The following is a 26,000-nucleotide window of genomic DNA, read 5'->3' as shown; positions in this document are numbered from 1 at the left end:
ACTTTTCCATCCTCCCCCAGCTGACTTCTGCTCCTGCTTCTATCTCCTCAGCCACTCTGACCCCTCTGCTGTCCCATGGGAGCCACAGGGCATTCTCCAAGGTCCATCCCAGGCAAGCTCTTGGTGGCCCTTTTCTCACCCTCACACCCTAAACTGTCCCTGCCTCATTCTCAGGAGGGCAGAGGTTCAAACAAACTGCTTCATCCTGTTCAGGAACCTGCTGAGGTTTAAGTCCCAAGTATCTCTCCTCTCCTGGGCCTGACCAGAGATGGCAGTGAAAAGGGAATCATCACAGACACTCTTGACTGGGGGAGAGCCAAAAGTAGCTGCCATCACTTTCTGGCCCAAAAGCATAAGTCAAACTGTCCCATTTTCTGTGTTCTGCCCATTGCAGGTATGATCTGCCAGTGCCAGCAATGAAAGAGATGTGAAGGTTATTAAGAAGGGATCATGTTAATTTTGTGAACAGGAAGCTCTGTTAGTGGCTGTGTTGTTCAGATCAGCCAGAAGACAGATGTGGCTGTGGATGTGATGGATCTTGTCCTTGTCTGTGTTGCAGGAAGGCATGCCCCAAACGCTGAGTTCTACCAGTATGTTTACCCCATGTGGCTTCAACCCTCATCTACATACTTCAAAAGAAGGTGAACAAGGAGGGCTGATCTTCCAGGATGGAAACCTTACCTCAGCTTCTCTGGATGCTCTAATCCAGCATCTGATACCTACCACTGATTACTACCCTGAAGTAAGCAATTCACAGTATAATAAATGGTTCAACTTTGATGAATTGGGGCAGTGCTTTATGCAAAAGTGCAAATGTGTTAAATTTTGAATTAAGAGGGCTCATTTAAAAGCTGCATACAATTAAAGCTTGGTAAATTGATGCATTGCTTTAAATGCTGTTTCACTGCTCTATAATTGTTCCCATGAAAAAGCAGATCCCAAAGATGATACTGCCTTTAAATAAGAGAACAGGGTAGGGGGGGAGCTGTCGTGGTGGTGAATTAGTGATGTAGCAGTTGGAGCACTTCAAAAATAGCAGTGCTTCCTAGAGAGGTTTAGAGGAAAACTGAAGCAAAAAAACCCCAAGTCTGAACTGGCATTAAATTAGCTGAATTTCAGTGGCTGCTGAAGTCATCCAGGTTTGTCTGTATGTACAGAGCATCAGAGATGCTTCTTTTGGTGGGTTTATAATTTACCTGCTGCTATATTCACAACTTGGCAATCACTGGACAGCACAGTCCAGATCCTAATCCTTGCTCCATCAGTGGAAATTAAGTGTTTCCTCACCAAGAGTGTGAGGATCTAAACTGGAAGCAGGTTTATGGTCCTGCAAGCTATTGATTTCACTGGATTTTGCACATCCTCAGTGGAATTCAGACAGAGTTTGACTGGAAGACTTTTAAGTGCTAATGTATCTCCATGGCTTGTATTTCAAAGCACAGAGGAGCATTGACTTCTGGGTACTTGAGGAGACTGGGAAAGCTATCAGTGCAGAGCAGGCAGCATGGTTTAAATTATCCAGAGCTCAGTTTCTGATCAGCTAAAAATAAATAATAAAGAAGCATCGCAATTAAAAAAAAAAAAAAAGGAACAGGAAGGCAATAAAAATAGGTAATGGACAGATCAGGCTGTGAGATTTTCATTAGGCAATGTGTGATATGTAATATTATACCTGCTGCTTGGGAGCATGACTAGGGCTGGGGGAAAGGAGATAATTCAGGTGCAAGGATGCGAGGAGGGGTCAGAATGCAAACAACTGAGACTTCATGCATGTATTTTAAATTCACTGCTGGAATAATTTGAATAATCCAAGGATTTATCCAGCAGACCTGCTTCCCGCAGCTTCACAGATGTGGAACTGCATATGATATGACTTGGCTGATAGAAATGAAATTTGGGGAGTTAATAGAATAAATGAAATATTGCTTAAAATAGGCTGGGTGAGATCTGCAGGGCAATAGCAAGATGTGGCTGAGGTGGGGGTGTCTGCAGCTCCCAACCCAGTCCAACACAGATTCCTGCCCATTTAGCTTCATTGCCTCCAGCATCCTGGTTGTGCTGTCTCCTGTACCTGGGCTTGCTCCTGCACACTGTCTTCACTGGATGTTTGCCCAGAGTTTAGGCAGCCAAGGGCTGGAAGTGGATGCTGTGGAGGAAGGAGATGCTGCTGCCTCCTGTGCCCAGTGTAACCAGTTCCATATTCAGAGTCGGCAATTGTTATGTCTTTTAGATAAAAAGACATAACTACTTACTTCTTGCCAAGTAGGAATGAAAAAGCTGTGAAGTTCAGGGTTTTTACAGTCAATATTACCCACTGTGTGGCTGCTTACAGTAGGTTTACTTATCTTTTTCCTGCAGAAAGCCTATATCTTTACATTCCTGCTGAGTTCCAGACTCTTCATCGAACCCCACGAGCTTTTGTCCCGAGTTTGTCACAAGTGCATTGAGCAGCAGCGGCTGGATGACCCCGTGCTGGACAAGGTTAGTTGATCTTTACAGCAGAAAAATGTGAGCTGTTTTCCATGGGTAGAGGATTCTGGGGCTCTGGTGTGTGTCTCTTGCCTCTCTTTAGATTGAATGAATCTTTCTCATAAAGGATTTGCCACTGAGATCCTGACATTGAGGCATCCTGGTATCCCTGGCTGAGAGCAATGCTTCAGGCAGTAATCACTTCAAATCTTCTTGTAATTTTCCCTTTCCCCCTGTCTCAGTCTTCTCAGGTGACCTTCCCTCTTAACTTCTTGAGGGCTCTGGTGAAGCATGTGGGATGCAAGGAGGTAGGACATAACCCTCACACACTGTCTAGTGCAGATGTCCACACACTGTTCTCTCTCCCATTTTTACTTAATGTCTCTGCCCCTTTCCTTTCTTGCTCCTGGTACAGTAATATTTCCTCTTGGCCTTCCCTGTCACTTTGAGCACCACGTAACAGGGGCAGCACCAGCACCCTCCTGCCCTCTGGGCTGCAGGGCAGCACCAATGGAGCACTGGGAATGGGCAGGAGCAGCAGTGGGGCCCTGACAGGTGAACAGAATGAGAAGATCCAAGCTGTTCCTGCCTCAGCACTCCTCCCATTTTGCCCCAGGGACTGTGCAGACTGGTACAGTGTACAGCAACACATGTGCATCCTGTGGCAGTGCCACGGACAGTGCAGTGGTGCTGGATCCCACTGGATGCTGTTCAGTGCTGGATTCTGCCCAAGCTCTCCTTGCTGCATTGATGAACACTTGCTTGGTACATTATCTGGAGCAGGAGATGCACCTTCAGAGCAGTGGAGGGGGAAATAACATGCATTTATTGCAAATTTCCAGAAACCCCAAAATTCTGAAATGGTTTTAAGGATCAGGCTTTCCAGCTTTGAAACTGTGAGTTTGGCATCAAATTCTGAGTCACCAGCATCTGACCATGTGCTTGTTTTTGCACAGGCAACTGGTTCCATGAGTAACAGGAGCCCTGCCTTCACTGTGGAGAGCCATTCTCCAGAGTGTTCAGCAATCCCAGACTTAGGTTACCCACACTGTCAGCGTTAATAGAAATATCTGTATGGGGTGAACCATGCAAAACAAGTTTTCTGAAGTGTGAGGTTCTGTTCTCCAGTTCTGTGACAGATACAAGTTTAGGAGGACTAAATGTGAGCATTGCAAAGTTTTGCTGTTCATTAAACTTTCAAGAAATGAGAAACACTGTCTCATTATGAAGACCTCTTATCTGCCTGAAGTGCATCTGGGTTTTGTAGCAACACAGGGTTGGTGGGACACAGCAGATTTTGTGTTCCCCAGAGTGGGGCTGATTTTGAAACTTTGTACACCTCCCATCCCATGTCCTGTGACTTGCACAAAGTCCTCCATCAATTCGTAATGCAGTTTACACAGCTGGAGCAAATGTCTCCCCAGACCTTTGTAGTTTCCAATAAAGCTTTCCCTTTAGCAGCCACCTGCTGGTCTTTGAGCCTGAGCTTAATGCTAGCTGACAGCAGTTATTTTTAGAGATGTGGTTCACTGAAACCTGTTGTTGGTGGAAAGCTGAAATATGCATTTTAACCACCTTGGTTTAAAAACAAAGAGCTTAAGAGTATAATTTTTTCTGATTACAGGGTGTACTTTAGCTGCAGTACGTGGGGATGCAGAAGAAGGCTGTTTGGTTCAGTCTGTGTTTTCTGTAAATAAAAATGCAGTTTGTTGTTTAACACCATTTCCTTTTCACATAATGGAAGATGAAAGCTTTGGGAGCAGCCACACTGGCCATCTTTTGAGATAACACTAATGCACCAGTTGTGCTATTCCCTGCATTTCCCTCCTTGCCCCACCCACACTATTTCCACTGCCACATCTTCAGATAAATCTCCACCACAAGTGGGCATCAGCTGTATGCTATGTGAGTGTCCTTGTCCCATCATGACCTTGAGCTCATGTGGGAAGAGAGCAACATTACCAGCAGCCCAGGTAAAATTACAAAAGTGCTCCTGTTTTGTTCATCTTTTCTTCATTGTACATCTGCCACTGCTCACTAAGCAGTGTTTTTCATACAGCCAGAAAGCAAAGGAGCAAAAAACCTCTTTGTTGATCAAGAAATTCATTGCAGTTTTTCAGAGAAAGATGAAAATATAGAAGGGTTGTAAGTACAAAAGGGAAGAACAAATGGTTTGAATCAGCAAAGAGGCCAGATGTTTTTAAAAAGGTATAAAGGTTGCACCAACAGAATGTCCATCCAGCCATAAACAGGCAAATTGCATGTGCAGAATACTTAAATCTGCATGTAAAACAGGCAGTTGTGCATGCAGCTGAGTTCTGGTACATTTTGCATGCCAAAATGTACCATTTGTGCACTACACTCTTTGTATGCATGTGTGCAGGTTTTGCAGGTGCAACACAAATGCCTTCTTTGAAAACCTGGCCCCGCATTCACTGACACACACAGTGAGAGGCTTTCATGAGTAAACATGTTTTAATCCCTGTCATCATTCCATGGTTTGCATTTTAGGCTCGAATCAGAAAATTTGGACCCAAAATCTTACAGTTGCTGACAGAGTGGACAGAGACATTCCCCTATGACTTTCAGGAAGAGCGGATGATTGGCCATCTGAAAGACATGATTCACAGGATAGCCCCATGTGATGAGGTGAGGATGCCTGAATTGGGATGTTCTGCTGATATGTTAAGTTCATTTTCCTGCTTGGTTCCTCCTTTTCATCTTTCTTCTGCATTCTGTTCCATGCCTCTTCCTGGATACTCTCAGAGTTCTGTTTTCCAATACTGTAAAAACCTGTAGTATCTTCCCTGAAAACCACATCTCTCTTTGGGTACTCCTGGAGCAGTGAGCACTGGAATTTATCTCCTGCACATCAAATTGTAGGATAACAACATTCCCATTTTATAGAAGGACTATGTGAAGGCATAGCATAGACTGAATGTGCAGGTGACAATTCAAATAGCAGCAGAGCTGTGATCTCCCAAGTTAGAATCATAGAATCACAGACTACTTTGAGTTGGAAGGGACCCTAAAGACCATCTTGTTCCACATCCCTGCCATGGGCAGGGACAGCTTCCTCTAGACCAGGTTGCTCCAAGCCCTGTCCAACGTGGCCTTGAACACTTCCAAGGGTGGGGCATCCACAGCTTCTCTGGATCTAAGTTCTTATATTCAAAGAAAATATCAATATTAGTGGACATGTAGCTTGTGTGGGAGCATGGAAGTGGCAGGAGACAGCAGTGTGTGGCCTGCTGAGCACAGACTCAGGCTAGATGTCTGCATGGTCCTGGTGTTCAAATATGTGAGCTCTGTGTGTGGTACAGTGGGTCAGAGTGAATGGAGCCTCTGGGAGAGGCTTGCCAATTCAGGTGGGTGAATTCCATAAATTAATTTGGAAACATTAAAAAGACCACAAAGTTCATGAAAATAATCAGCAAATAGTACACTGAGAGTCTCTAATTACTTTTAGGTTAACCATGGGATGTGGAAAAATTCAGTTCCATGAGCTACATGAAGGCCTGGCCTCAAGCCACAGAGGGGTGCAGTCCAGGAGAACAACAAGAACAGACCCATGAGGATGAGAGAGAGGAGAGTGCAGAGAGGACAGAGGGAGTTAGCTGGGCTGCAGCACAGCAAAAATGAAATTAGGCTCTCCTGTGCACATGAAATACGTCATAAGTGGGTACAGCTGCTCTTGGACTGGGCTGGCATCGTGTCTGGCACTTCCAGGGAGCTGTAGCTGGCATGGATTGACTGCCTGGGCTGGGCAGCCCGTGGGAGAGAAGGGGCAGGACAGGGAAGCTGTGAGACACAGTGGTGGAGGTGAAGGCAACAAAAAAACTCAGAAAGAGCCAAGTGGCTTTAGTTCCATTTAGCAGAGCAGTAGAATTCCCTCGAGGGAAAGAGGCAATGGACTTGCTCCTGGTCAGCCGAGGCAAAAGATGCCTGCAGCCTTCAGCATCAGAAAGGAGGGAAACCCATACAGACCCACCAGAACAGTGTCCACTGGAAAGAAGGAACCAAAGAGTGCAGAACAGGGACTTAGTGGTGCTCTTTAACAGCAGTAGTTACCCTGGTGAAGAATCATAAATGCTATAAATCAACTTTCTGCATGCAAAGCAGTGGTTTATTTGCCTAACCTGAGCAAGCAGTGCACACCTTTGCTCTGGAGCGTGCACGGCTGTGTACAAATGCTTGTGGGTGCCCTGGGGGGCCTCAGACTACATTAGTTTCAAATCACTGTTTTTCAGATATTACTAGGCACTGTAATTGCAAGTGATAATGTCTGAGCAAAATCAATAATTAATTTAAGAAACACCTCATATCCTCTGAATGCAAATTTCCTTTTTTTAAGGGACAGCACAGAAGGGTGATGGTGGCCGTTAGTTTTTGGAAAAAACTTGTTCCCATTGTGAACCACAGAAATTAAAGACTGAAGGATTTGTGATGTCATCCAATCCATGTAGGTCAGTGCAGGATTTTCCCCTGCAGTGTCTGCTCCTGTCCTTTGTAGAGTCCACTTTCTAAAGGCTGTGATGTGCTTATAAAGGTGTCCATGCTGAGAAGCATTTCTTAGTAAGTGCTGTGATTTGCATTTAGAGTTGGAAATTTTAATTAAAATTTGAGCTCCTAAGCCACCTGCTGAGGCCTGCTGTCTTCAGAGGAACTTTCCTAGTTAAGAAAGAAACATTTTCTTTAAATATTAAACAGTAGTGTGCTTCTTTTGACTGTTAATGTGGCAGTGAAGTGAAATTGGTTGATAAAGTCCAGCATGCAGCCCCTGTACGGTGGGGGGTCACTTTGTGGCAAGATAATTACCAGCATGTTGAAGGTAATGAACAATGTTGTTTTCAGTTAGTGGATGTACTTTAAAGAAGGCAGGAAAGGCTTTTAGAAGGGCAAAAGCAGGATTTTTATTTTTTTTTATTTCTCTCCCAATGTGCACAGAAAAGCTGTCTAGGCAAGGGGGCACCCAACTGATTTCCAGTGCCTCTCTTTAAGAGCTCTGATTTCTGTGTAATTGTTTGTGTCCTTTAAGTGTCTCTCTTTATTTTTTTTCATTCTTTATTAGGTGATTGGCTTACCTGAGTCTTTCTTTACTGTTGTCTATATCTATTTTTTGGTCCACATTCCCTACAAAACGAGGTGAAATTAGATCTCTTGATAAAGATTTATTGAAAGACTGCCTAATATGCATGTCTCTCAAGCAATTTTATGCGGCTTTTTGGCTTTTCATCCAAACTGTGAAGAATTTGATACTGCATAGACATGGCTGGTCCAAGAATTTTCATCCAAACTCCTTTTAGAAAGAGGAGCTGGGTTTCCAGGAAAGCCTTTAGTCAGATGTTTTATATTCATTAGAAGGCCTGGCTTTCAGTGCAGTCCCCCCACTGCCCAAAACCTGAGTTTCCCGTTTACAAAATAAGTTCACAAAATGCCAAATATATCACTATTTGAGTTTTTGTTAAAAAATCACACTGTGTTCACAGAGCTTCATAAGCTGTATTGAGATTTGCAAACACACCTGGATGTAAAACAGAGAAATATTTAGATGGTGGTCAGTAGTTTGGGTCTAGAACAGTATTTGTAAATCAAAAGTGTAACCATCTGTTGACACGAGGATGGACATGAAGAAGGCCTTTCTTGGAGCTAATATATATCAGTAACAGATACAAACTGAAAGACTGGGGTTTTATTTTCCTCAGTCAATTTTCACTCCACCTTTGGGATTTGATTTCAAAGACACTGTGTGTTGTCATTTTCCATGACATGTCCCTCCTGCCTTCTGGGTACTTGCTTCATGTCAGACTTAACAGCTCTATTTTACAAAAAAAAAGCCTGACTACATCCTGCTTATCTGGTACATGTTCTAGCCCAGCTCAAGAGAGCATCTTCCTTAAGTGACAGGAAAGCAATGTGACTCCAAGAGAGCAATGTGAAATCTTTTCTTAGAAAAGCTGCATCAAAGTTATAAAGTGTTGTGGCACAAGTTGAAGCACTTGGGATATTCTAAAGGTCTCCAGCCTTTCCTACCCCATAATGAAGGCAGAATAGATGTGAGAAGTTTTTCTTCACTGTGAAGCAGGAGGAGGTGCAATCTCCACTGTGCAGATTGGATTCTGTGCAGGTGAGGAGAGCAGTAACTCTGGTTTCTGGTTCCTTGAACACCTAAAACATGAATGCTGTCAATGCCTAACACTGAAGACTATACACAGCCTACAAAGCTCTGAAGACAGGGGCGGGGTTTAAACCATGGGATTACTTCCCAAAGGCTCACTTGAGCTGCATCCAGCTTGGGACGTTACACAGGTGGGTGTTGTTCTTTGTGGTGAGACATAGTCTAGCCAAGGACATTTCCAATCAACCTTGTCCTTAGACCCCACCAGTTCTGTTATCTTCGTTTTGTGATGTCTGCATCTGTCAGTTGTGAAGAATTGAAGTAATTTTTTCTGCCCATCCTCCACTCATTGTCTGTAAAGAGTTACTTCAGCTCTAAGAACAACCTGGGCAAGTTGGTAATGGTGATCCTGCTGAGCATATGGCAAGGCTTGGAATACAATATAAGCTTCCTTCAGTAGAAATTAACATTTGGATATTAAATACTCAAAGCTACACATTGCTCCAGCCACTCCAGCTGGGTAGCAAGCAGCTGTGAGCTTCTTCTGCATTCAGGTCAAAAGGATGGAGAAAATAGCATTAGGAACATTTCTTATTCCTGATAAGGGTTGACAAGGCAGCATTAACAGGTAGAGCTCTCAGCCAAAACGTAGCTGACATAAAGGATAGGTACCAAAAGCTGCTGTGCTCCAGAAAGCTGCAGTAACTCATGTTGTAGCACTGCCTCTCCTTCGAACCTGATGTTGGCAGGAATCTGGAGTGTCAGTGCCAGCCCAACCCACCAGTCCTGACTGCCTCTTCTCTTGACTGCAGTCTCTGTGTCCAGAGCCCAGAACTGTAATTAAGCCTGGTTATTCTGAAATAGGCTTGTTGGAAAATAAAATGGTAACCTGTTGCTGGCTTAGGAGTATTTTGCAGAAAGGAAAATTCCGCACAAAACCCCACTCCTATGTCAAGTTTTTTGGGTGGCTTATATTTCTCTCCCTGTCTCTCCAGGCTTACTGGAAAAAGATGAATCAGCTTTTGCAAGCCCTGAATCAAAAGCTTGCAACCCTCAGCCATGGGCAAGAAGGGATTGTCAAGATCAGTACTGCTGTCTCTGATAAGCTGGTTGCCTTTAAAACTAAACCTCCATCAATTCAGAGAGAAATCCTGAGCGTCTGCAGTGACCCTTACACCCTGGCTCAGCAGCTGACACATGTGGAGCTGGTAAGTAGGAATGGTTCCCAACTTCTGCAGCCAGAGATGTTATTTTAAGCCATCAGCTGCTAAGTATTCCAGACATAACCAAAAAATGTCTGCACTGCTGCAGCACATCCCATGCTGTATCAGCACTGCAGCAGGAGGCAGGGTTTGACAGGTTAAGAGATGCTTGGGAAGCAAATTATATATGAGTGTCCCTGTGCAGCTTGGAGCAGGTCACTGTACTTCAGCTTGCTTATTTGTGAAATGAGAATCCTATCCAGCAAAGTCAAGTCCCAGGAATGTCACTTCTATAAGGTGCTCAGAGCCCTACTAGCTCTGCAGGTGTCATTGAAATGCCTGGGCATTAACCCTTTTAGAAATTTGGAAGACATTTTAGCAGTTCAAATCCATTTCTCCAGATCACAAAGCATGTGAATTGTCTGATGTGGCTTTCACTCTCCCTTTGGGATTCTGTGCATGGACATATAAGGGTGTGCAGATACCACCCCCACAAATTCCTGCTGTTTCCCCTGTGCTGGGCTGCAGTCTACTCCCAAACAGGCTCTAGTGTGAAAAATTGCAGTGCTGAAACCTTGGATGTGCTGTTGTGCTGCACACCCTTCTCCCAGGGCCAGGTCCTCCCCATGGACCTCCTGGGTTGCACAGAAGAACGTAAAACATTGCTGCCATCTGCAGATCTCTTGTTGCTCTGGTGCCCTGCTGCCTGTCCTCCTGAGGACTCTGCTCATCCTTCAGGGGAAGGATGGAAAAACAAAACATGAAATGCAGTGTGGATTGGAGTGAGTATTAGGAAATCAGCCTCTGGATTTCTGAAGATAGTTTATATTCCATTTGTCAAAAAGTGGAATGCTTAGTTTTCAGAACATGCAGCTTTGGCTCTCTTTTCTTTATGTATCTTAAACCAGAGAGTACAAGTCCTTTTACATGGAGTTTTTTCTTGCTTTTGTTTCTTCCTCTTCCACAGTACAACTGTCTTCCAGGGGAAAATTCCCTGTAACTGAGGCATCACTGCTGTTTTAAAACAGATGCAGCTAGAGATTTTAATTCCTCTGTACTGTAATCAATTTTCTCTACCTTCTCTTTCATTGCTATGTCTTATACATCAACTGCTCTGCACTGAAACTGTCAGATGCTTATTTGTTAGTAAGAATTATTTGATACTTATTTAAAGCAGTTATTGATTAGTAAGAGCCCTATACAGTTATCAGTGTTAAGGTGAGAGGCTCAGAGAAAAAGCACAGGACTAGACATAAAATTTTCCCTTGAGCAGAATGACCATTTATTTTATTGTTGCTTGAATGTTCTAAGTTTGGGCTGTAAAAATTCCAAAACACCTCCTCTGAAATACCTTTGTGGCCTACAACCTACTGAAAATATTTCATGTTTATTTTTCTAATAAACATGTTTAAGGAGAGTGAAAAACCTAGCAGGAAGGTCAGTGAGTACTTGGAGCTGCCACATTTTTTCAGGAGCTGCTGGAGGTGGCCTCTCTTTTACTAAGAGAGATTTGGGTACTTTATTTATTAATTTTGCTTAGTGCCTGGGACACTCTCCAGTGTAAGCAAAGCCTTTAATGTGTCATGTGCATCCTCAGTGCCTTCCTTACCCAGTGACCCAGAGCCACCACCCCGGGCAGCACCTGAGGGTCGGTGGGCAGGGAGCCAGGGCAGAGCCCGTGGGGGCAGCTGAGCAGTGGATTGTGTGGACACCAGGTAACAGCACTGCTGCCATTGTAACAGCTGGGAAACAAGGCTTTGGAGTGGTGCTGGACCACAGCAGCTCTGAGGGAGCACCAAACACGGCTGATGTCTGCTGGCTCCCAGACGAAGCCCTGAGCATCAAATGCAGTGGAGGCGACTCTTACTGTGGCTTGTCAGTAACGAGACGTATTTATTCTAATTTTCATCTTTCTGCTGACATAGTTCTAATTGTTATTATGAATTTTAATGTCTGGTTTGTTGGCTGTCTACCAGTTCAGTGACACCACTCAGAGCTGACAGAAACTCAGATGATGTTTTATCAAGAGGAACAGAAGGTATTCTGGTGTGCTTTCTTATTTTTTCCTCTCTCTTCCCACTCCCCTACCCTCAACAGGAAAGACTAAGTCACATTGGACCTGAGGAGTTTGTACAGGCGTTTGTACATAAGGACCCTCTGGATGGCACCAAGGTATGGTTTCTCCACACACAAAGTGTCTCCTGTGACCAGAGTTTGTCCAGTTGTGATGAGGTCCCCAAGAGCAGGGCCTGAGTCACAAGCTGGCATGGGCCAGGCCAGCTGGTGACCTGTGTTGTCATGGCAAGGATGGGAACCTGTTGGCAGACCTCGCACTGGCAGGTCACTGCCATTCCTCCCTGGTGACAAACTGGCCACCACCCTGGTGTGCTTTCCCAGCCTGCTTTGACTGGGACAGATGTTTGTGGCTGTGCACAGCCAGGGAATGTCTGCTGCTCTGTGCAAGGACTAAAGGCTGGGGATGTGATGTAATGGCCTCAGCGTGTGCCCAGACACCCCAGCAGTGAGTCAGTGCGTCATGAATCAACGCTTCTCTCTCTGCACAATGGCTTTTAACCCAAAGCACCACAGGGAACAGAGCCTGACCAGGCCTTCATCCAAAGGCTGTGAAAGCCACTTGGAGTCTTTCCACTGATTCCACTGAGGTTTGAAGTAACATTTCAGAGAATGCCTCAGTAAGGAAAGAGGCTTCCTAGCTGGAGAGGGAGAGTCAGAGATTTCACATGCTGTCTGAAAGAAAAGGTGGAAAATTCTTCCTCTGAACTGCATATGCATTCCCACTGAGATCATACATCAATGGCTGAATTTCCTCATTGGATGCCAAAAGTATCAAGGAAGACCTGTGTTTGTAGTGCTGCACAAACAGCACCAAAATTGCTTGTAATGGTGAAAGGATGGATGGATGGATGGATGGATGGATGGATGGATGGATGGATGGATGGATGGATGGATGGATGGATGGATGGATGGATAAAACGTGCAACATTGAGCCCTTTCCTTCTCTTCTTGGACTTGTGGAGATTCTGCAGTTTGTTTCAGGATGAGGGAAATAGGCAGAGATGGAGTTCCAGGTATTCTGGGCATTGATCACATTCTTTAGAAAGGAACCCCAAGGCAGCAAATGTGTGTCAGAAACACAAAACACCAAACCAGCCACAGTGAGATTTCAGCCACCTGGGCTTCAGGTCAGCAAGGCTGATCACAGGGGGGTAGTCTGGAGCTTTTCTTCATGCTCTATGTGGTTGACTTAGAAAAGCTTCTGTGCCAAGGTATAGCCCAGGGGTAGAGCATTGCACACAGAATCACAAAATAGTTTAGGCTGGAAAAGACCTCCAAGATCATTGACTCCAACCCTTAACCCATCACTGCCAAGGCCACTACTATACCATGTCTCCAGGTGTCATCCATACATTTTTTAAATATTTCCAGGGATAGTGATTCCACCACTTTCCTGGGCAGCCACTTCCAATGCCTGACTACCCTTTCAGTGAAGAAATATATCCTAATATCCAATCTAAACCTCTTCTGGTACAACTTGAGGGCATTTTCTTTTGTCCTGCTGCTTGTTACTTGGGAGAAGAGACCAACTCCCCCCTGCCCTACAACCTCCTTCCATGGAGCTGTGGACAGCAAGAAGGTTCTCCTGCTTTGTCTCCAAGCTGAGCTCCCTCAGCTGCTGCTCATCAGATTTGTGCTCCAGACCCTTCCCCAGCTCCTCTGCCCTTCTCTGGTCACGTCTTTGGACAAAGTAGCACAAACCTTATGTGGAGTCACATTCCCTGACCCATGAAGAACATCCCTGTCAAACACAGGGAGTTGGCTCGGGTCTGAATTCCCTCCAGCTGGAGATAATATTAAACATCTTTCTTGCGTGAGGGCTTCAAAAGGCTTCACTTATGAATGTTTATCAAGCATTCAGAGCTGCAGATGGAAGATGCTTGGGAGGTGCTAAATATTGCTGCCATTTATAAAGCTTAACCTTTAAAAAGCAGTCTGTCTCAACTTTACTGTTGCACATTTTTCACAAGTTTTGCATTATTAGCTGTGGTTCTTACACCCTGGCACAGGACAACAGTTCTGAGATGGAAATACTATTTTCAGAACAAAACCTGGGTTTTGTGTACTTTTTGCTGTAATAGGAAACAAGAAACAGGGCACATGAAAAGCAGCTGCTATGGTTAGACTGGGGCTAACCACTGGGTTTCCTTTGGGTTTTTGATATTGACATGCTGCTTGCTAACATTTACTTTTGAGATGCTTTAAAAATACACTTTTATTGTGTTTGTAGTCTGTTCATAAAGTGTCTCAGAATTTCAGTCCTGTTAGGTTTTTACCATAGCATGGTAACTGTGATTTCTGTTTCTAAACATGTCTATACAGAATCACAGATTAATATTTTCTTACTTTGAACTACCTTGGGAATCATATTTAGCCACATTTCTGAAGGGATTCTTAGTCACTGGTTTACCTTACATAATATGGATGATCCCATTAATGGATCTTTGCTTATGTATTATGATTTTCCTCTTAGTGGCATGTGTTTATGGTACCTCTGGGAAACGATCGTCCTAATAAAACAAAAATCAGTATTCTCTGGTACCCTCTAGTGGATGTTATTGAATGTTCAGACAAATCTCTTGAACTTTAGAGAACTGAGTGTCCTAGATGGACTGTCTAAGAATTTAAAGCTGGGAAAAGCACTTGAATTCTTACAATGCCAAGCAACATATTCAGACTGTGTGAACTGCCCTATCATTCCTCTGAAGTTAAATTTTCTGTTGATGACAGAGGAACTGGATGAGTTCGGCCAAGTATCTGCTCAGATAGCCTGTATCAGTTATGGGAATCTCTGTTAAGTTTTATATAAATAAGTGAAAAATATGCTTCTTGTAATGGGTCTTATCAGTGAGGTGCCCCTGGCATGTGAGTGACCTGTTCAAGCACAGCCATCCAGGCAGAGCTAGTTGCTAAGAACCTGTTTTTCTGAAAACTCACTCAGGAAAATAGTGGGTTTTTTCATAAAAAATCAACCAGAACTGTTTTCTCTTGTTTATCTCTTATACACTTCACTAAAGTCTGGTCCCTCCCCTCCAGAAAAGGGCTGTGGGTGATTTTATTTACTGGAGGAAGTCCTGGAATAAAAGTCACAAACTGAGCCTGCTGTAGAAGACTGTTCCTGTCTTATTTTTTCTGCATGTCCTTTTTGGTGTCAGAATCCTGCAATGCCTCAGCTGTTTATATCCCAGTGACCAAGGATCAGTGCAGACTCTCTTTGCTGCAGGCAAAATGGGGCTGTTTTCTGGTCACCAGTGTGAATTGTGCAGTGTGACACACCCAGCTAGTCCCCCACCTGCCACTCACAAGATTTTTAAAAGGGGCCCTTAAATGCACAGTCTTCTATGAGCATGAGAGAGATGTGGCAAGTAATTACCTTTGTGTAGTATTTATCTTAGTGATCAGGTCACTGACTGGAACACAGCTATATCTTTCTGTGCTTTTTTCCCCCCCCAGACTTGTTTCAGTGAACAGAAGAAGACAAGTAACCTTGAGGCCTATGTGAAATGGTTCAATAGACTCTGCTATCTCGTAGCAACAGAAATTTGCATGGTAAGTTATAAGTACGTGCCATGTTTTACCACATACCTGAAGCACCACTCTGAGATTTTATATTAATAAGCAGTCCCAGGGATTTATTTCTTATGACCCAGCTAAGCATCTGATGGTAAGTTTTAGCAGTGTTGCACTTGCAGAAATGACCTGATAAATGACAAACATATTGCAAAACAGAGGCGGCGGCACACGGGGGAATGCACTGTTCTCTTGATGTAGTAGCAGCACAGTGTGGAATAATGAACCCTGCAGGGAGAAATAGAGGAAAAAATGCCTTGAGTTATCCTGTAAGGTTTCTGCCAGCAAAGATTCTAGTGGAGCCATATTTGTTATCTGTCATCCTACGGATCTGCTGTGTGTGAGAATTCCCATTGCATGGCTCTCTCTCCTGCTGCCCTTTAGTGTAGCTGTGGCTGTTGCTTCTTAACTTAGTAGTGCTTTTAGTTTGTTTAACTTGGTCCCATCAAAATGAAATTAATGTTTTTCTCTTTGAAAAGGGTATAGAAGGGAGGAATAATAAGAGTTTAAAGAGCTGGGATAGCCTGTGACACATAAGATTTACCATTTGAAGATCATCTTTGGAAAAGACAGGGTGATTCCAGTCCAATTAAAATGTATATTTAAAATGCTATCATGTGGCCTGACCATATTGCCAAAGGGACAGAAGAGGGGAAAGGGATTAATGCAATGAAACAAGCTTTTTCTGGGACAAAGATGCTGCTGTTATAGGGTGTGAAATCCTGCCCTTAGAAAAGTCTGTGCTGATGAGCCCACGGACTTGAGGGGGCCAGCAGGGAGCTGAGGCTCTGCTTCAGGGCTGCTTGAGCTGTCTGTTCCAGCACTGAGACAGCCACTGGGGCTGGGAATTACCGTGAATTTCTTCTGTGTCACCGCAGTGAAAGCTTTGATTTCAGAGACTGCCAGTCACCAGCATCCACTGGATTGCTGGAACACAATTAGGGCCAGTGACTGAAAGCAGATGGCCCAAGCTGTGCATGAAGCCACGCTATGCATGGAACAAATGCTTAGGATGACCTCCAGTTCTGCATATGCTCATTACAGATCCTCATTCATTTTAATTTACAGCCTGCAAAAAAGAAGCAGCGAGCACAAGTCATCGAATTCTTCATTGACGTTGCCCGAGAGTGCTTTAACATAGGGAATTTTAATTCACTGATGGCAATCATTTGTAAGTACAGCTTCTAACTGGGTCTTCCATCAGCTGTCACAGATGAAAAAGGAAACCCAGCTCTTATCAATGGCTCTGTTTTTTTCTTTCTCACTTATAGCTGGAATGAATATGAGTCCAGTTTCCAGGCTAAAGAAGACTTGGTCAAAAGTGAAAACAGCCAAATTTTTCATTCTCGAGGTAAAAAACCAAAACATTCCTGATGCACTGCTTTAATTGTATTCAGGATATTTTTGTTTGGGAATTTGACATTGTTATCCAGGTGTGAGATGTCTGGAGACACGGGCAGAGGGCATGATTCTAAGCTGAAGTATCCCAGGTGTAGTGAGGAGGGTGTAAATCTGATTATTTGTAGAGGGAATTCAGAGTACTCAAATAAATAAGAAGAATTAAAAAAACCCCAAAGTATGAACCTATATGCACGCCACAGTGCTTCCACTGATACATGTTTTGTTTAGCCATGGACACGGTGCTGAATGCAGAGCTCCCAGTCTATACCTTGGAGGTTGAATGAAGACCCAAGGCTGTATTTTGTGTTGAGGATTCCAGGATTTGGCACACATAGAATACGCAGTGCTTATTCTTCACATAAAAGCTCAGTAAGCTGTCATAGAAAAATCAAAGGTATAATCAGCCATGGGCTGTAGACCTCTCCTTGTATCCTTAGCACACGGGGTTCTGCAGGCATGCGGATTTTGAAGATGTGCATTTTTAAGATGGAGGCTCTGCTCTGCTCATGCTTTGCCACAACTGAGTGTAAAATTGTCTTTAGAGGGCCCAGGCTTCTTTCTAACCAATGTGTGTTGTTCTGTGCCTGTAGCACCAGATGGACCCTACTGGCAACTTCTACAACTACCGGACAGCGCTGCGGGGGGCTGCGCACAGGTCGCTCACCGCGCACAGCAACAGGGAGAAGGTGGGTGCCACCACATCCCACCCAAATCCACGTGGTGGGGTGACTTTCTGCTGGGACTCAGTGGCTCAAACACTTGATGCAGATGCTCTCCTCCCTTCCACGGGTCACCAGTGCGAGGCCTGTGTGCTTCAGGATGCAACCGGAAATGTAAAATGTTAAAAAAAAAATGGGATTGAAAGAGTCTGGAGAGGATCAAAGCAAATCTTTGTGGGCTTGCTGTCAGATGTTGGGAGGGTTAGAAGGGGCAGAACACATAGCATGGAGGACTTTGTTGCAAGTGTCTCTACACCCCTGGAAAATTCACATTGTTTAGACTGATAAACTTGATAGAACAGGTATTCCAGACTGAAATTACTTTTATTTTGGTGATGGAGCATGAGCCTGGCAGAGGAAGGTGGAGCTGTGCTTTGTTACAACTGTGCCCCGAGGATCTGGCACAGAAGCCCCTATTGTGTGATGTGTGAGGTGAGATGGAGAGCAAAGGGCACAGCAATGGAGACTAGGTGGATTTACATTATGGAAAGATGGTTTATCACAAGTCCTGCAAGGGAGTCTAGCCTGAATTCATTGCAGCAAATTTGGGGTGATATTCTGTCCTTGTGAATTTTCATTTAATTTGGTTGTTGCTGTCATCTCAGTGAGCAAGAATTGAAGTGTTTTATCAGTATTCATGGCAGATGTGGAGCTTTCTGACATGTCACTGATGCTGCAAAAATCAGATTGACAAGATGTTAGCGTGTAGGAGCCTCCTGTTTTGTGCCCTGGTATGTTTCTTGTTAATTTTAATAATCTTATTCCTCCATTCAATTCTTTATTTCCTTGGTATATGAAAGACGGTTTGTGTTTAACACTGCAATTGCCCATAGTCATAAATGGGTAATCTCTGCACACATGTCAAAGCTAAAGTAGATGCTGCATGAACAAGCACAATATGGAATTTAGTATTCATTCACTAGAGGAGCCAGGCCAGATGCTAATCTCACACCCCTGTAAATTTGATGTAAATCTGCTGAAGCTAATGGAATCTCACAGCATTTACAGTGAAATGAGATCAGCATCTGGTGGCAGGCTGACTCAGCTGCAATGGGAGTACACTGAGTTGCTCGAAAAAGCAGTTCTCTATGCAAAGGAGAGAAGATTTGGATGTTTGTGACTGGAAAAGCAATTCTTTCAACTCTCACACTCTGCAGCAAGGACCTGTCAGTCTGAGATGCTTTTGCAGTTTAGCTCTTCTGCAACCATCATTGATATTCAAACCAGTTGCTTTATTATTTGACTTAATTTCCTGTGAAGTTAGCAATCTCTGTCATATCTCTACCCCCAGCTGGTTAATACTGACAGCAGAGAGGTTATTAGACTGAAAGGAATCTCCTTTACATCAGAAAAAGGCCATATTCTGTATTCCTTGTGTAGACAACATTAGTTCAGGAAAATGTTCCAGGATATGATTTGGTAGCTACTCGTACTGGGTATTTTACAGTGTCAGATACAGCAGATCATGTAATGCTTTCTGTAGGATTAAGGAATTTTGTTTCTTTTAAAAGCAAGATTATAATTTATTTGTTTTAATGTATTTAAACACATCCAAAATAACATGATCACTTCTTTTTGATAGAAGATGTTATGCTGTTTCTTGGCAAACTCATAGCAAAGATAACTCTGAAGAATATTTTTATCTTCGAACTGAATTGTGCTTGCAGAGGGGTGTACTGGTTAGTAAGTCTGGTTTTGTCTATGCAGTCAAATGACCTGTGACAGCTCCAAAATGAAGTCATTCCACTGGGAAACTGCATTGTAGTCATGGCATGGCTCTGGCTTTGAAATGTTGGGAGTGTGGACAGCACAGCGCTGTGTAGTTGCTGTCTGATACTGTGGAGTAAGAACATGTCAGATCTCATTAACTTTGTTCTTTCTGCAGGAAGCAATTGTCCTTCAGCGTGTGGGTGGGTTGGATGGCATGGAAGGGGGATAAAAATGGGGAGAAATATGAGTTTCTGGCACTAACCCAGGTTTTATGCGAGCAAAGTGCCTGGAGTGAAGCCAGTATTAGAGTATAATTGTAACCACTTTGGTTGTTTTTCCTACAGAAATTTGGAAAGCAAAACATACAGAATAATACATTTTTATAGGGGAAATAAACGGTGACCAAAATACAGCAATTCCATGGAAATGTGTAGAGAATTGGTATCCTCGGGTATGTCTTTAGTGCCTTTTGGATGAGATGAGCACAAGCTCTGCCATGTTCTGAGCTGACTGGGGGCTCTGTAGCTGTATTAGCCTGGCATCCAGCCCACATTTGTGTACCTTTCCTCTCAGCAAGGCTTTTCCTTCATGTTTAGTACCACTAATGGTGCTGACCTTGCTCCCAGGCAGTGGAGCAGAACAGAACAAACTCACATCTGCCTGCGAACAAATATGTAGACAGAACCTGGCAGGAATTTCTAGATGGGCATCAGTGTCTGGCTCCAGCCCTCTGTGTCTTTCCACTTTTGAGTCCACACTGGTTACAGTGTTACCATCCTTTTTGGTAGAACACAATCCACTTAGAGTGAGTTTATTCTTTACTGCAGGTTGATTGGTCTAGTTTGGGTAATATGAAAATAAATCCTGAAACACACTTAGCTCAGTTTGACTAGAAATTGCTCCACCTGACCCTAATAGGAGGGCTCAGCATTTTGGGAGGATAAGGCTGTGCTTTGTTTTCATTCCTGAGTTTTATCAGTGGAATATATCAGGATAAGTATCCAGTGGTTCTTGGAGTGTCAGTCCAGGCTTTTTTATGGCTGCTTGCAGTGACATTACAGAGTTTGTCTGTGATTGTCCCATAAGAAAGCCAGCAGAGATGTAGATTTTTAAAAGTTTACTGGATGTGGCAATTTAGGTGGAAGATAAATTGCCTTCCGTTTTCACAATACACACTGGCAGTAGCTTGTGGACTCCTTGCTTCAGTGTTTTCACTTCTATGGCTTGTTCACACTCATTGGAGCATCACAGCATTGTAGCATCCATGTAGGACTGGAAAATAACAGCTGCCAATCCTGTTCTGGGTCAATTTTATATCCCGTTAGAGCTGATGTACAGCATGAGATGGAATAACATTAAATACTCAACTAAAGGATTGCTCTCTTGGCTGTTCTTGCTTGCCATGAGGGCTCTTTAGCTTTAGTGCTGATTAATAAGCTCCAGCTCAGTTAATATACAAACAGACCAGTGGAAACATTTGGACACTGCCATGCAATGTGTTTTCTTTTATGTTCATGGTGGTTAAGTTTGTACATGGTGCTTTAAAAGACAGACATTTCTGCCACAGGAAAATTCTCACAGGGGCAGCTGCTGACCTGCAGCTCAAACTCCCCAAGCAGCCTTTTGCTGTCACAGTGTCACTGCTGGAGGGGTGGGCAGACTGAGGTTTGACTGTCATGGACTGGTCCTTTGTGTTATCTTCCTTTTCACTTTGAGTTGTGAGACAAAGGACCCTGAGGGAGTCTGCCTCACTCTGGATCTCTGCTGAGGTTGAGGATGCACTTCAGGAGCACTGTTACTGCTTTCTGCTGGAGAACATCTGGCATAATTTTTTTATCCGTGCTTGTAATTCCATCAATTTCAAGAGTCCTACCCAGACTTTTTTTATAGCAAATTATATGACCCAACTCTGATGGGTTAGAGGGAAGGCTTGGCCACTCTGCCCTGGATGATGGCCAGGGCTAATTTTGAGAACTACAATGGTCTCTCTGGCTACTGTTAGCAGTTTCCTGTCAACCAGCTTAATATTTTCAATCCTGTTGTCTGCAGGTTAATTTGGAGAAGCAGGTTGTACTAATCAGGCACCAGGAAGGAAATTACCCGCCTCAAGAGGTAGCCATGCATGGAGCTGTTGAAAATGAAATAGCTCCTGATTAACTGTTTGTAGACAAATCCTTGGTCATCAAATTTTATGCTGTCTTTCCTTGTCCAGGGACAATATTGGTTCTTTCGTTCCCACCTGTGTTTAAATTGCTCAATTTGTGTGTTCAACATCTCTGTTTCTAAGGACACAACAGGAAGGGGAAGAGTTCTGCAATGTTATTTTGCTCTTTGCTGTCTGATGTTGTCATCAGACAGTGATGTTGTTGATAATAAGCTGGGCTTTTAGCATTTTCTTAGTCATGTTATTGTGCTCAGTGAACATTGTGTTCAGTTCACTTTCATCTCAGCATACATTCTCCTGGTGGCTGAAGGTCTCTCTAGACACTACTGCCCTTTTGCCTGCCTGTTGCTGTACTGCTTTTTAAGTGCACAGCACATTGAAAAGTTAATACTTCTTTATTCTCATCTCTCCCAATTGAGTTGTTCTTTCATGCAGAGAAAATACCGAACTGAAAAGATAATGGTTATGTCATTTCTCTCCACAGATTGTGATCCCCTTCTTCAGCCTACTGATCAAAGACATTTATTTTTTGAATGAGGGATGTGCTAATCGCCTTCCAAATGGACACGTCAACTTTGAAGTAAGATCTGAAAAATGTTTTTACCTATCACATTCTGATAGCCAAGGGGCTGTCTGAGACTATTGGCCTGCAATTTTCAGTGCAGACCATCAAACACTGAATATGAGGTAATCTTACTATATCTGAGTGGAATGATTTTATGTTTACAGAAATTTCTGGAACTGGCTAAGCAAGTAGGAGAATTTATAACATGGAAGCAAGTGGAGTGTCCATTTGAGCAAGACCCTAACATCATCCACTACTTGCACACTGCCCCTATTTTTACTGAAGATGGTAAGACTCTGTACAATCACTCATCACTGAAAATGTCTCTCTTCATCACTACTAATGACCACCCTGATCCATGCTTTGCTGATCTCTCTCCCTGACCAGTCCCAGCTGTCTCTTAGCTTTCCTGCCAAACAGCTTGTTTATCCCCGGTCTATCAATGTCTTTTTGCAAATACAACCTTCTAGCACATGAAGCTGCTGGCTGATGACTTTTCTCTTGTCTGTAGATTCTCTATAAGGCACTGTCTAGGAAGCTGTCATTTTGGCCCTATTTCTGTAATCACAAAAAGAGGCCACACAGCGTGGGCTGCTGTGAATGTCAGCTGTCCCTTAGCCACTCATTCTGTGATTGATGGAACCAGAGTTAATCTCTTTCACAAACCAACGCTGTCATCTCTTCAGTAAACACAGCCCAGGGCAATGGAGTCCAGCTGACCTCCTCCTCTACAGCAATGACACATTATGTACAGAAAAGAATTTTTAAGAAACCCTTTTCTATTAATTTCAGCTGTAGCTATGAAAGCCCTGCCCTGAAATTATTTCTCTGATTGTCTTTTTATACTGTTCTGTCCTCGTCAGTTTGGTATCCAGCCTGTCAGACTGTGTCACTTCATACTGGTTTGTGTCAGCTGCCTCTCTATACATTGTCACGCACAGAATTGTCTATAGCAACCTTCCCGTAAGCTATTCTGGTGGTGGGTTTATTTTTTCTTCATTCTATAGGCAGTTTTCTGTACTAATCCAAGGTAATCAGACCAGACAGCTTTTATTTCACAGACTACTTCAGAAAGCAAAATACCGCTTCTAAAATCCTGCCGAAATCCTAAGAATGGCTGTCAAAATAGAATAAGTAATGTAATTAAAGTAATATGTATCAAAAGGAGATAGGATGAAGGCATTTCTTCTTGTTTTAGGCTCTAAAGGGACAGAAAATGAAAGGATAAAAGTATAGTTTTCAGGCTACTGGACTAAAAAATATTGACCTCAACCTACTAATTGTTTGCAGATTTATTCCCACATGTCCTCCCATATATTCATACTGCTTTTGTGAAATGCCCTTTGCAGAAGCCACAGGAAGCCTCCCCCTGGGGCAATGCAGAAAGAGCTGCCCTGAATGAAAGGTGGGAGGATATCTGAGAGAGATTGAGGAGTGGCATGTGAAATTCAGGTGTACTGTGCGTGTCTCGATGTGGAGGAATGGTGGCCAACTCTTGAATATTAAAAGACAATGCATTTGTAACACAGACTTGAATGCTGAGATGGTTCCAGCATTAACAAATAAAAGCATCATGGAACACTCAAATGAGGAAATGTGTGTGAACACAAATTACAGCCTGTGATTCTATGAAGACAGTGAGATATTAATGCACTGCCAGCTTTTGCAGAGGAGACTCTACAACCTAGACTCATTTTGGTGTCATAAAATGCATCCTACAGTGTAAAGATTTGCAGGAGAGAAAAAGGACAGATTTATTTTCTTCCACTGCATTCCTTCTCTGGTTTCTATAACTCACTCTTACCTTGAGGGTATTGTGTATCCATTTAATATACCATGTCCTCATAAGCTTTAAAAAGATTGAGGAACATAAAGATGTGTTATGTGATGAGAATATCCTTAATATTTAAGAGTTTGTGTGTTTAGGTGTCAGCTCTCACTGTCTCATTTTTAAAGTTCATATAACTCCTGAGTAGCAGTACTGTGATGGAGGAAACGGGCCCAGATCTCTGTATGCAAAATCAAAGACCATTCAGCTGCTTAATATTGTAATGAGAAGGTCATGCTAACATATTTTAACTCTGGCTCCTTTACTGTTCCATCAAAATTAATGTAACAGCTTTCCAAGGTAGACATGTGAGCTAAACATCAGTGTCCCACTGATTACCAGCTACCTGAGGGACCACAGAGTTTTAAAATTTCTCTTTTTGTGTAGTACAAAAGGACATACAAGAATGCAGAGGGATAGGGGTTACTGAGGCTGTTGGAAATAACACGTATTTACTGTTTCCAGGTTTGTATCTGGCTTCCTATGAAAGTGAAAGTCCGGAAAACCAGACAGAAAAAGACAGGTGGAAATCCTTAAGGTAACCTCTCATTTTATCAGCTCATTTCTAAAGTACCTCCAAACATCTGCTCTGATACCAAAGCTTGTGAAGTGCAGGTATTAAGACTGTGACCTCTGAGGGAGGTCTCTTCCGTTTAAAACTAATTTGCAGAGCTAAGGCTCATTGATAAAAACTCATTTTAATCTCAAATTATCCTCCCTGTAAAGAATACCCTCAGCTTGCTGTACCCATGCAAAAGCCTGATGCAGTTGAAGAATGCCCCAGGTCAACTGGATCTTCCAACAATTTACAGCTCTTCTAAGAGATGTGTAATGGTTTGATATAACTGAGAATATGAAGAAAGTGATTAAAACGACCCAAACCTTTAAATTTGCTTTTTAAAAAAATTGTCCTTATGTTTTACATTTGCAGATCCACTATTTTAGGAAAGACTTGAAGATTGAGAGATTATTGCAGTAGGTCAAGGAAAAGAAATCCGCAAACATTTTGCACTACTGATTCCAAAGATGCCTGTTTGGGATTTAGACAATTTCTTTTGTTTGAGTTTTTTGTTGGGTTTTTTTGACTGCCTAACATGATGGATGAACTGGATTCATCCACTGAAATCAACAGAACTGTGTGCACAATGATGCTTTTCTAACTATGAGACAGAGAGAGGAAAGACAAACAGACTATTTGTGGCTGTGCCCAAACTGCGTCAGGATCACTGTAATATTGCCTCTGAAGGAAAATGCAAGAAAACCAGGAGCAGGGAGAATCATCGTACTGCAACAGAGAATGGAAAAGCGTAAAAAAGGAGAGCAAAAATACACACGAGTATTTCAGAAGCAGGTGCTTCAGACAGCAGTTCTTTAAACCTCTGAGGATTGTAAAATCAAATCAAAGACAGACAACAGCAATCTGGTTAATTGCTGAATGAAGAAAAAATAACTTAATCTTGCATTAGCAGTCCTCCAGCCTTGTTGAACAAAGCACTGACTGCTGCAGGTTTGAGCTGGCAGGGATGAGGACTGACACTGCTCACACACATCTGTCACATCCAGGCCACGTCAGCACAGGAGCGTGGTCCTGACCCGAGGGTTTTCCAGAGAACAGCCTGCAGTGTGACTCCTCCTTAGTTAATCTCCCCACCGCTGTCGTTGTTTTCCTTATTGTGAATCTGGGCCGGTCTGAGGAGGGCACAGAGGTTGATGGTGCTGCTTAAAGACACCCCCACCACTTCTGAGGTTGAATGAAGAAGCAAATGACTCTGGACTCAACTTACCTCTATTTAATGTATGTAGTGTATTCCCTAAATTTATTGATGCTGAGTTACATTTTTTAAGGGGTTTTATCACACTCAAAGAAAAAAGGTACTGCATTTCCATTTCTATCAGGTTCCAATTAACACAGTACTGTTTATTTTGTAACATGATGCTTAGGAGGATGGGGGTAATTGCTCTGAACTTGGGAACTTCATGGTATGCTTTTAAAGGACAAAGGGTTTCAGACTGGAATGAATGCACTAAAGAATTTGTCATTCATGAGCAGATAACCATTTTTGTCTTTTTTACTTTTAGGATGTAAAATTCACTGTTTCCTTACAGGTAACATAAAATAGGGGCTATGTCTTGTGTTTAAAGTTGTACAATAATCAAGGTGCTACTGTAATAGATACA

At 43.1% G+C, this 26,000-nt stretch overlaps 1 protein-coding gene across 3 annotated transcripts in view; it reads left to right on the top strand.

The window, feature by feature from the left end:
• The window catches only part of RASGEF1C (RasGEF domain family member 1C), a 65,494-nt gene extending 39,908 nt beyond the window's left edge, over positions 1-25,586 (top strand). For all 3 annotated transcript variants that reach the window (XM_063413371.1, XM_063413370.1, XM_063413372.1), the window contains 13 exons: positions 560-742; positions 2,359-2,481; positions 4,981-5,118; positions 9,583-9,795; positions 11,887-11,961; positions 15,319-15,414; positions 16,504-16,606; positions 16,707-16,786; positions 17,427-17,522; positions 21,914-22,009; positions 22,159-22,282; positions 24,288-24,360; positions 24,754-25,586. In XM_063413371.1, coding sequence (XP_063269441.1) covers positions 566-742; positions 2,359-2,481; positions 4,981-5,118; positions 9,583-9,795; positions 11,887-11,961; positions 15,319-15,414; positions 16,504-16,606; positions 16,707-16,786; positions 17,427-17,522; positions 21,914-22,009; positions 22,159-22,282; positions 24,288-24,360; positions 24,754-24,778 — 1,419 coding nt within the window. In that variant the 5' untranslated portion in view covers positions 560-565 and the 3' untranslated portion in view covers positions 24,779-25,586. The remainder of the gene's footprint in view (positions 1-559; positions 743-2,358; positions 2,482-4,980; positions 5,119-9,582; positions 9,796-11,886; positions 11,962-15,318; positions 15,415-16,503; positions 16,607-16,706; positions 16,787-17,426; positions 17,523-21,913; positions 22,010-22,158; positions 22,283-24,287; positions 24,361-24,753) is intronic.
• Positions 25,587-26,000: the final 414 nt, after the last annotated feature.

Source organism: Prinia subflava, chromosome 16 (genome assembly GCF_021018805.1).
Source record: "Prinia subflava isolate CZ2003 ecotype Zambia chromosome 16, Cam_Psub_1.2, whole genome shotgun sequence".
NCBI classification, from domain to species: Eukaryota; Metazoa; Chordata; class Aves; order Passeriformes; family Cisticolidae; genus Prinia; species Prinia subflava.
The sequence above is the reverse complement of the archived record's forward strand: the minus strand, read 5'-3'. Positions and strand labels throughout refer to the sequence as shown.